The sequence below is a fragment of the Trichoplusia ni genome (assembly GCF_003590095.1).
Source record: "Trichoplusia ni isolate ovarian cell line Hi5 chromosome 12 unlocalized genomic scaffold, tn1 tig00003383_group11, whole genome shotgun sequence".
Classification (NCBI taxonomy): Eukaryota; Metazoa; Arthropoda; class Insecta; order Lepidoptera; family Noctuidae; genus Trichoplusia; species Trichoplusia ni.
Window position 1 is genome coordinate 1 of NW_020799699.1, and position 14116 is coordinate 14116.

The window sequence follows — 14116 nt, forward strand, 5'->3', positions numbered from 1 at the left end:
GAATGACAAATTGGCGTCAAAAAAAAATTGGGAGTGTCCGTGTTCTTAAGCCAAAAGAATCGATTCGAATTAAAGAAACAATAACGTGTGGCTGCTTATCATTTTATGAGAGGTAGACTGCTTAAAAAATAGCACAAATCAGAGCAAAATTATCGTTTACGTACATAAGAGATAGCACGGAACATAACGGAAACTTAATGACTACCAAAGAGTGCATGGCTATGAATCCCTTATGAGGATTCATAAATTATCAATGCCTATAAAATGTGAACATTACACAACTGCGACGAGATTAAGTGGGGCTTAACAAATAAAACGAGTCGATAATCTGTAACGAGTGTATCATTGTCCATTTGTCTGTCTGTTCAGAACGCATCAGCCACGCGTCTCTCTGTAATGCATTAGTAACAGTTTCGTCGTCTCAGCTTACTAAGAGCGAAGCTAACAATACGTCGCGCGTCGCAAGAACAGCGCAAAGCTAAAGAATCGTCGAATCACTGTCGTTCTCATTTTTATGTGTATTTAGAGACATAGATATATTTTTGAATGTTACTTAGCTAAGGGTAGTTTTTCGTTTCAATTAGCGCCTTTTAGTTTAGCGCGCATTGATGATTCAGTATAGCAGCTGTATCTACGTACATTAACTGCATAAGAAATTAGAATTAAGCTAGCAGCAGCTGACCGCCAAATGCAGAAACGAAATTTAGCTAAATGAAATTTTAGAATATAAAAATAATTACGACTTAAAATTAAAACTACTGAGCCAAACTTGATAGTTTTTTTGAGACGAAATACCGTATACCATAGTTATTTTACGATAAATGATAAAAGAATTAATAAAATCGGTTGATTATCTTCGCTCTTGGTCTACGGCCAGCATTATAGTCGCTAGTTTCGTGGCGTTCGACACTGCAGCACAGTAAGGCCGTGCCGCTCGCTGCCGAGCGCCGCGCGCCGACCCACTTCCCGCGGCTTGCCCTTGAACCGACTTACCTACCCCGGAACTTTAACTACAACTGAAATCAGTTAAATAATTCTGTATCCAGAGAATTCGCAAAAGATAGAGAAGTCGCGGTCTCGGAAGAGAAAGGGGCTTTGAAAACAGCAGTGAAACCGAAAGCAAGCAATAAGCCGAAATAAAATATAAATAGCCCAAAATAAAATTATACTTTTATTGAAAAAATTAAACTTATTTCGTGATTTGTTGGAATGAAAGAAGGTTGAATATCATTATGTTCTTGAGTTCTTGCTCATTTACTAAATGCATAATCTACAGTTTGCGGCTAAATGCATTCGGGAATAAAAATTCAAGTTGTTCTGCTGAAAATGTGTCCCTTTCCTGAAAAAATGCATAAACTTTGGGATGATAAGGAGTAAAGACCGAATCTTCCAGTAATGCTGTGTTGTAAGACAATAGTTATAATAAAAATCGTGTTTTTTTTTCGGTGAATCGTGAGCTTAATGGAGTGAAGCACCCAAAGTGATTAAATTACTCAATATTAAAGAACATAACTACTAAGTATATTTAGAGTGGGCTTATCGTTGAAGTGCGATCTATAGCAATGCGAAATGAAAAAAAGCAAGCTAAACTAGTCGAGAAGTTACACCACTATACTAGCGCTCTATATTTGTATCTACCTATACCTATATATTTATGTAATATAATAGGTCTTATAAAAAGAGATAAATAAAAACGCCGTTTAGATGTTAAGGCCACAAAACAATAGAAAATACAATAATTTTATATGCGTTCAGCCTTGTATTGCTTTTATTTTTATTCTATTCAAAAAGTTTTTTATTTTTTATTTTACTACACAATTGCATACAACATTTTCGAGTGTACCAACGACTATAAAGTTTCAAGGCGAATGCGAGGATCAAAACAATTTAAGAAAGGTTTTTGGTGACTCTGGTTTACAGTAAATACACTCACACATACAAAACCAAACACACATCTAAATCGATCAAAAGCTTCAAACATTTTTCACATAATTTATAATTTTCCGTACATAATCACAGCAACAATTAAATACATTACTCACAGCATGCTATTACAGACCTCATAATACTTATCTTAATATCACAAGTTAGAAACATTTACGATAGAAGACACTATTAGTTTCTAATTGAATACTTATTTGTTGGTATGAAGTAATGTCCATTGAAAGGCAACCTCTGTTCCACTTCGTTGTGAGGGTTGAAGTATATCGCCGGCTGTTCTTCGACGTAGTTATTTTGTTCGGGCAGTACGCTCGTGTACAGCGGTGTTGGCGCTGGTGGTGGTGCTCGGTACTGAACCGTATTGTAGTGGTAAGGACTGGAGGTTGAGTCACAACCGGTGGAGTTCCAGGATCTTCACTTATGACAGCTTTGAAACCGTTTTTCGGGTCAGCGGTGTACTCAACTGTTCGCTTGGTCCCGTCCGGGCCGAGTACTGTGTATGCTCCGGTGACGACGTCCCCTTGTCTCACTTCGTGCTGGCTCTTGCTGTCGCCAGTGGTCGGGTCCTCGATGTTATAGGAGTACTTGTAGTCGTTCGGAGACGGCGGTGGATCCGCACTATGATCCCGAGGGCTGCCGGCACCGCACAAAGAAACAGAACCTGGAAAGTTATGAATAAAAAATATTTCATACAACGTTGATTAATGATAAAAACACGGTTTTGTTTACGAAATTAAATCAATAAGAAAGTGAAACAAAACACTAGAAGTAAACAAACACAAATTAAGAACATTTCAAAGAAAAAAAAAGAGAATTACCCTTAACATGATGCAGACGCGTTCAACAATAGGGTACACAGTAAACCAGTACTTCGCGCGGCAGCCGCTGGTCGTATTTATAGAAACTCTGTGCATTCACTCGAATGTTCCTTATTGGCACAGGCGACCGAAGCTCGAGACTACGACTAACGCTGGTAATTAGAGCTATATTACCTAATTGTTACGTTGAACCAATACGTATTACGAACCCAGAAGCGGGATGAAAGTTTTCGTTGTACATTCTCACGGTTTAGGATTGTCCTGTCGAGTTTGGACGTTGTAAGGGCTATTATGCGATTGTTTAGTAAGTTAGTAGTAAGTATATGCAATTTAACGGCAGCGCTTTATTGGAGTGCATTCACAGAGTGAATAGTTTAACAATCCATATGAAGAAATGTTAGAGCAACTCGTGTACCGAATTTAAAGAAATATTTTATAACAAATTGTCGTTTGACTTTATAATGGTTAGTGAGACTCGTCCAAATATTAAAAAAGGCTAACATTCTTAGGTCACCGCTAAGCCTCATGCGCTAAGTATGGAGCATCTATACATTTAGGACCATCTGAAAGTGAATTTCGGTTTCTTAGGTATTCGGTTGTCCGCAGTATAATTAAACCCGGCCAAGTGCGAGTCGGACCCTCGGCACTGAGAGTTCCGTACAAATAGGCGATATGAAAAGGTAATTTATCGGAAATTCTGTTAGCAAGGCTTAAGAGAAATAATAATTTTGCTTAATTACCTTTTTCATCAAAATTATTCTTGAACTGGAGCTTCAAAACCTTTGGAGCCTTTAAAACCAACAAGTACATCATTTTTTGATTAAATTACATGCTTGCAAAGCAACATGCAAGTGGTATACGTAGACACCTTATTATTACAATTGAAATTATTTTTCAGGTTTCTGCGATGCATTTATTAGCATTCTTATTTTAATATTACGACATTCGTATAAATAATAAATTCTAAACAAAATCACTGCAGCGTAAAAATTATTAGTTTTATTACAAACATTACCTCACAATTTTATTATAGACTGGTTTACAGACCTGAAATTCAAAACGTTGTCTTTTTTTATTTTTCGAACGTTCTGGAGGCCATTAATACCATCAGAGTAAAATAAAGTATTTCTATGAGACTGTGAATTTCGAGATAAAAACTCTTTACATAAAGCTTGCAACAAGTGTTGGCTGTTCATTGAATACCCTCGCTACTTCAGTTAAGACGATTTCAATGAAACTACTAAAAAGTTTATGTAATCAATCATTTAATTGATGATCTATCCCTTGAGGCCACGGACGTTTATCCAAAATCGCTTATATAAACAAATGATTTGATTTAAACAGCATAAGATATATCTCAACTGTGCACGAATTCATTAATCATCTGTACTCAGATATGAGTAAGTAATATGTAATGGACTCAAGGTGTATGAGTTAATACACGGTCTATGTACTTTATAAACTAACGTACGCGGACTAATTAAAATAATTGCTCTTGTTTTCAAATTAAGAGCACTTTTATAACAACCGTTTATTATCTACTTAGTTAACGAGGTATTTTTTATTGTTAGTGAATGATGTTAAAAAAATTATTCATTTTTATTTAATAGTTTACATTTTCGAGTCTTTCCTGGTTTCAATCAATACAGAGCTAATACAGGTAAAATAAGTTCTATTAGATATCTACGAGTTAAACTCCGGCCTGTGTTTAACGAAAGTTCATTTTTTTGGAGCATATTATTGTTTATGCCACACATTGACCAAATGCGCGAGACGTTGGCCGGCGGTTCTGGTTTAGTCAGTAAGGCTGATACTACCCGTCTCCTCGACCTAGGAGGTGGGTCCATAAGGATTACCCGCGAAAACGAAAATAAAAAGGGTTACATTTCTTACAGCTAAATAAATGCACGTCAGAGGTCTACAAGACCGCTTAGACTTCTCTTAAACTCTGACAAAAGGGTGTACCTCCAACAACAAAAAATAAATATCGATGTACTTATAAGAACCTACGATATATTTTTTTGTACAGCCAAAACCTAGAATAAAATATACATAGTAATAAATATAATAGTATATAGTAATAAACAACAACTGTGTCCGTCTAGATCCGTAACGTGCTCGACCTTACTTTCACTATAGGTATAACTCTATCAATTATATTTACATACAAAGTATTGTCTTATATACATCTAGACACCTACTATATACACACCTACGTATGATCAATGATAACTTAATGTCGTTGGTAAACATTCAACAACACACAACAACAAACAAGCAAAGATGATTATTGAGAGATTATTGTTGGACTTTTTCATATATCCTACTTGGAAACTTTATAATATATTTTTAAAGTAATATCGAATTAAGTTAAGAAAGCAATTTTTACTTTAGGTTATGAATCACGTGATTGATTTACTATTAATTGGGATTTCGTAACCATTGTTATAGTTTTCTTTATTTGTCCTTTTCTAACCTAAATACATCCGTATCTGATTATTTTATTTGTCGTAAGCGGCTGAATTCAAATATCGTGTTTATCGTAAGCATTTCTGCTTCCATAACTGTAATTCTCAATATCCTTTATTCTACACTAGCTGTTGCCCGCGATTTAGTCACCGTGGGTATAAGATATAAGTTATGATTTATACCTGCCCAGTTTTTTTTTCACATTTTCCATTGTATCTTCGCTCCTATTAGTCGCAGCGTGATGGTTTATAGCCTAAAGCCTTCCTCGATGAATGGTCTATTCAACATAAAAAGATTTTTTCAATTTGGACCAGTAGTTCCTGATATTAGCGCGTTCAAACAAACAAACAAACTCTTCAGCTTTATATATTAGTATAGCTTCTACGTCCACTCCTTACTGAAGTATTAAGCCATTACTTTTCAAAAGTCTTGAGCTTTGTAGAAAGATCTAAGTAGTTCATGTTTGCAACAATTTTTTATTCAGCTGATCCGCTGCCATTGTATACATGCAATTTTGAATACCCTTATTTTTTATTGAATGAAGATCATAAAAGATTTATGAAACGACCAGTATTTTGAGTAGATACGTTTTGGACTACAAAATGGCTGCAGAACAGATCTCTACTAGTAATACTACACTTTCATAGTCTTCGATATTATCGCATTATGTGCGCCTGAGCGGTGACAGGATTACATAACAAAATTTAGTAACGAGGATATTACTAGAATTAAATTATTTCTCAATAACAGTGACAGTGCTGAGAATACACTTAGAATTATGAGCTGCAACGTAATTTTAGTAATGGAAACGCACAGTTACATGAGAACGCATTTGTTAACGGTTCTTAAGGTACAAAAAAATATGTAAATCATTGTATTGATGAAGAAAATTAAACGTAAGTTAAGACATTATTGAAGAAAAAGGCAGTCATTCAATCAGTTTCGAATTTGAAACAACATAGTAAATTGTAATTGACTCAGACTCCTTCTTGAGAAGTATATGTACATACTAATAACAGCTTGCGTTTATCTACTTAATGAGTTTTATGACAACAATCCTAGGCATTGAGTACAGTATTTCCGGACACGGTTTTATTGTCATTTCGTTCTGTACGCTATCACGGCCAGGCGATCTACCATTGACATTGGTTTAAGCACTTAATGTTATCTTTAAATACGATACCCGTTTCCTTCGTATTTTTAAAATTATATTTTCCAAAAATAAATGTTTGTAAATGTGTTTATTTTACACTTGACAAATCAGCTGCGATAGGCAAGTGCAGTGGTCTTGAATATTTCGATTAAATGTAATGTAACGTAAGGAAGTGTATTTTTATTATATTTTAGCATCATAGCATAGCATAATATGTATAATACAAGTCAGGATCCTAAAGTATAAAACCAGATATTCACTCTACTCATATGATCTCATCACAAATGGCAATTGCTCCATTGCAGCATTGGAACCTTATTCTTGTCTTGTTTCTGTTTCACCTTAGTCTTGTTTGTAAACATTTTTAATAAAAATGTCCTCTTTATTTTTGTGTGTCAAATCATTGTACAAATTTGATCTTTATGCTCGGAATAATCATAAGTGTCTCGAGGTCAATGCTCCAGCTGTCATGTTATTTCTTTTTCAGTAATACATTACAACATTCATTTAAAACTAATAAATGTTTTCTCACTTGGAGTTATGGAAGTCGATTTGTGAGGGAAGTTAATATCCTGTAACAAAGTATTAGATCACTAGAACCTGCATAGTGCGTACCGAGTGCTGGTCAAGTGACACAAGTTTTTATAGTAATTATGATTAAAGTTTTAAGTAATCAAGATATAAATAGCGCTAAGTATCTCCTTAAAAGGAACACGTTCTAGACTCTAGTTTTGATGAAAACGTCAAAGCCAAATAACACTTACTTCAACAGTATTTTGTAATAGATGACTATGAAACAAGGAAATTTAAACTTGATTAAGTCTCTACATCTCTACCTTTGATGTAACATGTACTTCTCTATGTCTTAACGTCTATTTCGTATAGGTTTCTGTTAATTCTGTTGTTTTTTTATTATATACTACGTGAGCTCCTATGTATAAGAAGTAATCAAAGATTATGTATATGTATAGGTACTATGCATAGATAACATTTTAGAAGTGACTTCTACTTAATTGAAAACACGCTTAAGGCACTTTCCCTTTTAATATATAAACTAGTGTAAAATAAAATATTTTTAAAAGTAATAACCCTCGATTGGATAAGAAGTTTGTTTCATCTTTGTTTAATTTATTTAATTACGAGATCATAACGTAAGGATATGGCGCAACCCACTCGAGCGGCAAGGGCACGCACCTGGAAGTTTTTTTTAATTAATATAATACGTAGATTGTTATTCTGACAACCAGTCAAACCAAAGGATACTGAATTACTAACTAACATGGGTTTTGAAGGCCAGATTGATATATGTTCCTTATATATTCGGCATAGAGTTTCATTAGATGCCTAATGCTTACTTACTTAGTATAAAGTATGTTTTTCATTTCTCCTATTTTTGTGGATTTTAAATAAATGCGGACAACATCACATACATTGTTCTAAACCCAAAGTAAGTTGCTAAAGCACTTGTGTTATGGAATTCAGATACAACGAAGGTACCACAAACACCCAGACTCGAGACAATGTAGAAATGTGAATTTTTACATTGACCCGACCGGGGATCGAACCCGGGACCTCAGAGCTAGCGACACCTTGAAATCGGTGCGTACGCCACTCGACCACGGAAGTCGTCAAAATTTTATATATATTTTATTTGTAAGCTTTTAATACATTGTAGAGCCGTTAGGTATTTGAAAGAAACTATAGAGGTTGGCTACCGATCCTAACATATGTAGTTGGGAAAAAAGGATAGAAAGTGAAAATAATATACGAACGATGACACAGATGATGATTGTTTAGTTTGTAAACGATGTTATCGTAGGTGTGGGAGAGGCGGCGATCTACACGAGTAGAGCGGTGTATCGCTTACTTACGGGCTTACTACAATTAAGGTGGTAGGCTCTCGGATATTTTGCACTTACTGTAACACTGATTGTATTTCACTTTCTAGCAATCCTTATGCACTGGGAAATAGTGAAGGGCCGGTGTTTGGGTGCTGTGTACAATCTGTAGCTACGTATGTACATATGTCTATCGTGTGACTTTCAGGCAGCTCTACTTAATTACCTTACTAAAGTAAATTATCATAAAACATAAAATTTTATTGCATAAGGAAAACGAAATCGATAAAAAATAGTTACTAAGGCCTATCGCAAACTTATTTGATTCCATACAAAAAACATCAACGCGCAGAATCCTTTTATGGCGTAAGAAGAAGCAAGTTTTATTTGGTAAGCAGATAATTATTCTTTTGTTATTTTGCCTCTCTATAAAACATAAATGAGTATGTAAGTATCCGCATCTAACCAAATTAACTTCTCGTAATAATTAATGTTTAATTGTAGAAAGGTGTAAGCCAAATGTGGCAATCTTTAAATCTATTAAAATTAACATTTACTGCGAAGGTGAAATTATTTTTAGAAAAGAAAGGCCATTTGCTTGCCTTGGTAACTGATAGACTAGTTTTAAGATTGACATTTACTAGAACTAGACCAACATGGTGCCAGGTCAAAGCTAATTCAAGTTGGGTTTCGAACTAGATTGAGAAACAGCTGAGTGTCAGGCTAACGTCAAGTTCTGTATGTTACAACGCGTTGCGCCCGCGCATACGAGTATAATAGTCGGGCGCGGCTGACACACATTCACGTATGTCATTATTTAACAATCGTAAGTGGTTCACTTACAATAAATGCAGCTATAGAGTCATATTATTACCCTCATTATTGACAAAATCCTACTTATATTATAAACCTGATAGTTTGTGTGTATAGATGTAGGTATGGATGTTTATTCCTCTTTCAAAAACTGCTAAACGGATTTAGATGAAATTTGGCAAACAGATAGGTTATAACCTGGATTAACACAAAATATAGTTTTATTCCGATTTTATGTTCCCGTGGGTTCATTTTCGGTTTGTATCGGATGGGCCTTGGGGCAAAAGCTGGCAATTGAACAAAAATAATTCGTAAAATTAAACAAGGTGTAGATTCCTCTTATTTATTACCTCAGCTTTAACACTTCAATTAACAATACACTACATAAGCATAAATAAACATTAACGTTTACGGTTCAGGTCACTATGACGAGCTCATGCTCGCTTAGACAGATCTAGACCAGTTATTGCTTCGTAGATCCTGTTGCCCTACATAATTAGTACAACCGTTTAGTATGAAAGACATGAGTATGTTACAATGTGCAACATAAACCTCGCCTAACAGACAAAATACAGCTCACATCGAAACTTAATGAATTACCTCTATTGCGAACACTTAGTATTAGCGAAACATATAGACAGGCAAAGAAGCTTTGATTTGACTACCGAATAATATAACATGGTTCATGTCAACAAAATAGGTCGCATACGGTTGCACTACCTTCATGATCTTTAAGGATAAACAGGGACAACAGTCACATTATAAGATGTTTGGAAAAGCAGATTAAACTGGATCGTACTAAGCAAGCGAAGGTTTGTTGGGACTAGTGGTAGTAGGCGTGAGCGGGAGCTACTGCCTTGACGACGGCAGCTCCGGCCGGCTCTCTGTGCACGACGGCGTTGAAGCCGTTGTGGGGGTCAGCGGTGTACTCAACGGTACGACGGGTGCCGTCGGGCTCTACCAAGGAGTATGAACCCTGGACGACGTCTCCAGAACGAGTTTCTTGCTGGTTCTTTGAGTCGCCTGTGGAATTGTGTATTATTTAGTCAATTATTTATAAGACATTGTGCTGTACATTAGTTAGCAAGAAACATGATGATTTGTGACACAGTTTTTTTGTTTTGCATTAGCTGTTGAAATGGTGCTTTGTTAGGCTTGTGATGTAAAATTATTATACATTTATTACGCAACGAAATTGAATGCAATTTTTTTAACTAAATATTTACCTTACCATTTTATTTACAGAAAAAAAAATATTTAAAGTGCTTTACTTACCGGTAAGAGCATCCTGAATGTCATAAGCATAGGAGTACTGAGGGTTGGGATCGTACTCATCGACTGGGGCGACCTTAGCGACGGCGTGGCCTACGGCTAAGGGAGCAGCGTACGCTGGTCTCGCCACAGCGACCGCCGGAGCAGCGTAACCCAGGGGACGGGGGTAACCGTATGGCGCAGCCACTGGAAGCAGACCTGCAATCGCTCCCCCGCACATCGCCAGGATAGCAGCTACGATTATGACCTGTAAACACGTAGATTTTATTATGAATGAAAACTAAGAGCAAGTAATATTTAGATCTATTCTTTAATCTATACTAAATTTTCAGGATCAAATTATTCTTCCAAAAAAATATAGCCTTGTCTAATGTAGCCCTCTATTTAAGTCAGAACCATAGGCGCAGAATGAGATATCATAATTATATGAGTTAAATAATTGCTTCAGATACTTTTACATGTTCCCTTTTCACCAGGGCTACCATTTTCAGCATTGGAAAGGAATCAAAAAGAAAAAGCTCCTTAAAAAGCTTAACTTCTCAGGTATCTAGATACTGAACTATAATAATAACTTAATATCTAAATATTTGAAAAGACAACTATAATATTTGATGTAGGTACCATACCTTCATGTTGCTTGAGTACCTTCGGTGGGCGCTCTGACTCAATGTGACGCTGAGGGGTGCGCACACGCAGCTTTTATACGCATGCGCATTTGAACTGCTTAATGCACCCGCCTAGAAAAACGTTTGATCTGTCACGGTCGACCCTATACCCTTTACCGAACCGGTCCGATTAATAACTATTATTTGAAACTAATAAACTGCCTTGGATGTCTAAAAATATACCGTAAAATTACGCGTAAAAGCTTCATAGACTTTTCTATAGCTAAATGAATATTCTCACTGAATAATTAAAGTACCTATATTGAAAACCCAAATAAATAAGCGTATATCTTAGCAGTGTATACTGTTTTCAGCGGGACATTTTTTCTGTCATTCCTTTCCAACCATGGACTGCACTTAAACTTTCAGCAATTTATACACTAAACATACTGAAAGATATTGGTTGACGATAGGACAGGTACTATATATAATAACCTTGTTGGTAATTATATTTTTCAGCCGTTTGGGTTCGAAACGTTCGGGACATGGGGACCAGGTGCACGAGTTCTCGCAAAGCGTTTGGTCGACTCTACCCATGATCAGAAGGCTGGTTTATATTTTGCCCAAAGAATTAGCATTTCCATACAACGTGACAATGCAGCCAGCCTTCTGGGCACGTTTCCCGACATTGGCAGGGATGAAGATGACTTTTTTGATTCTTTGTAAATAATGTATATTTTTTATTTTATATTGACATAGTTTTAAAAATGTAAATTTATATCAATTATACTTTATATCAATCTATATATATGTACTTAATTTTACCTAAGCTTTTATCAGCAATTCAGTAATTACAGGCTTTTTTTTTTCGACCAAAATTCAAACAGACAGATTCGACATAGAGAAAATTGGTTGACAAGCCTCTTTGATAATGATTAAAATAATAAACTTTTTCTGAAAAATGTTTATTTACAGAACTTCACTGAACCAAAACAAGGGACTCTACAATATCAACGGAACCATTTACACGGCCAACGCATAGCGGTAAGTTAAAAATAAAACCAGCTCGGTTAATTGCAGGCGTTGTTTTTGTACTCATAATAAATACGCCATTGTTCCTAGGTGTTCGTCTATTCATAACAATGATTTACATACGACTATGATGTCATAAAACAATTACTTTGATTCGAGAGATTATTAAAACATTTGCGATCGGGAAACTTCGTGTTTTGTCGGAAAGCTTCGTCAAAGATCGTTTTAATTGAGGCTTTAGTTTTCTGTTATATGATATACGTATGTTAAACTATGATAATATTTTATTCATCATTGCTATGCGGTTAGACTGGAAGCCGACCCAAACATAGTTGGGAAAAAGGTTAGGACGATGATGATGATGATTGTTGTTGTCCAAGAAAGATAAACATTTTTGTTACTGTTTTTATAGATATAATGTAATGAGTGATTTAAAGTTTTATGGATCTGCTGTCCTGAATAATTTTGTTAATCCGTCAATTCTGTAGGTACAGATATTCTAGACGTAATACATTTTTTGACTGTATCAACCGCTGTTTAACCTTGAATTTAATAGGGAGTAACAGACACGTCTTTGGTGAAATTTAATGAGATTTAGCCTGGTCACTGACAAACGAACTGACATAAAAACCTTAATAATAGGGTCGATTTTATAAGATTTTTTGTATGAAACCCAAAAAACAAGTCATATTATTACAGGAGACAGCGAGGAAACTTACCTTGATTTCGAACCTGAATCGCAAATTCAAAATTGCAGTACCTAGTGGAGCCTGTGCCCACGACTGGGATAGATAATCGTACACATAACCTCTTTTCTTACAGGTTAACTTTTACATCTACTGCCGCTCTTATTGATTGCTATTCTGCCATTAAAAGGCATTTGAAATGACTCAATTTATTTCTAACAAAAACTTATAAAACATTTCTTTTACGTAAATAGGCAAAGTAATAATGACAAAGTTAAATAGTTACTATCTTGAATTCATGCCTTCGGGCCACAATTCTTATTGATGCAATTCTTTATTTTAATGTTTTAAAAGAGACATTATATCTTGAATACAAAAAACAGCTGTCAAATGACTTAGGACAAGCGACTACACTTAATATCAGACGCCTTTTGTAAACCAACTGCAATGGAAAAATACTGACCAAGTGCGCGTTAGATTTCGTGCAATTGGCTAAAGAAAAATTGATCACGTATTAAATTTATGACCATACTAAGAGTTGTTTAAAATAAGATTTTTATTATCTATTGTTGTTAAAGCAGCCAGTCCTTTTTTTGATAAAAAAGGACTCCCGCATTAAGAAATGTAATTTTTGTGTGGGCTTTCACAAACATTCAAGTCACATACACAAAGACACCCAGACTCAGGACAAGTATTCGTGAATCACACAAATGTTTGTCTTACACGGGAATCCCGCGACACATCGCGCATAGCACGGTGACGTCCTAATTACTCGGCTATCCGTGCAAGTGATGCATTAACTGTAATCATACAGCCTGATAAGAGATGGATGAACAGCAATCAGACCCTCAGTACTTTGGTTAAGAAACCCTAAAAATATCAATCTGAAACTAAATTCTTTATTATTATTGACAATAAGGTTGATTATTGCAAAGCCTTAGACGTCTAGAGAATAGAAAGGTTAAGTACTGTATCATGTATAGGTTACCAGGTGTAGACTCAGCATGTGTTTAACAATGATAGATCACTCGTTACATAAACTTGTTATTACTTTTTGTTTTTAAAGGGTATTCTTGTTTTGTGGTCTAGGTTTCTTAGGAGCAACTTAAATATGTAATGAGTTTATTCCCAAGGGGTGGTCACGAATGCAATCTGATCGATGACCAAAGATTGTCAACCACTGGATTTTGAAGGATGGACATCGTCGTCGAAGTCGTTGCCGGAGAAAGTGGTGGGATGATATTGTCAGATATGCGAGGTGGAGCAGGACAGAAACTGCAATAGATAGAGAAGTTTGTATAAAGAAGTCGAGGGGGGGGGACTACGCCTAGCAGTGGGAATTTAAGCTGCCTATAAAATAAATAATTTCAAAGTTATAATTTGAAACAAAGCTTAACTTGAAGCTGTTTTGGGAACATTGGGAAAAATAATGACTCGTAATAATGTGCCGTTCCAAATTGAAATGAATGAATGCAGGAAGCATTCATTC

General features: G+C 35.6%; 1 protein-coding gene and 1 pseudogene across 1 annotated transcript; both read right to left on the reverse strand.

Moving 5' to 3' along the window:
* Positions 1-2260: 2260 nt before the first annotated feature.
* LOC113506361 lies at positions 2261-2796 on the reverse strand (annotated as a pseudogene).
* Positions 2797-9361: 6565 nt separating this feature from the next.
* On the reverse strand, positions 9362-11325 carry LOC113506362 (larval cuticle protein A3A-like). The gene is made up of 3 exons (XM_026889208.1): positions 10931-11325; positions 10308-10551; positions 9362-10055 (listed from the first exon to the last, which is right to left on the reverse strand). Exons 1-3 carry the CDS (start codon positions 10934-10936, stop codon positions 9856-9858), a joined length of 450 nt encoding a protein of 149 aa, XP_026745009.1. The 5' UTR covers positions 10937-11325; the 3' UTR covers positions 9362-9855.
* Positions 11326-14116: the final 2791 nt, after the last annotated feature.

Bases quoted from the DNA above. Each gene is read 5' to 3' on its own strand.
- LOC113506362 (XM_026889208.1), bottom strand. The intron at 10,056-10,307 runs GTAAGTAAAGCA...ACAATTCCACAG, and splicing joins CATTCAGGATGCTCTTACCG to GCGACTCAAAGAACCAGCAA.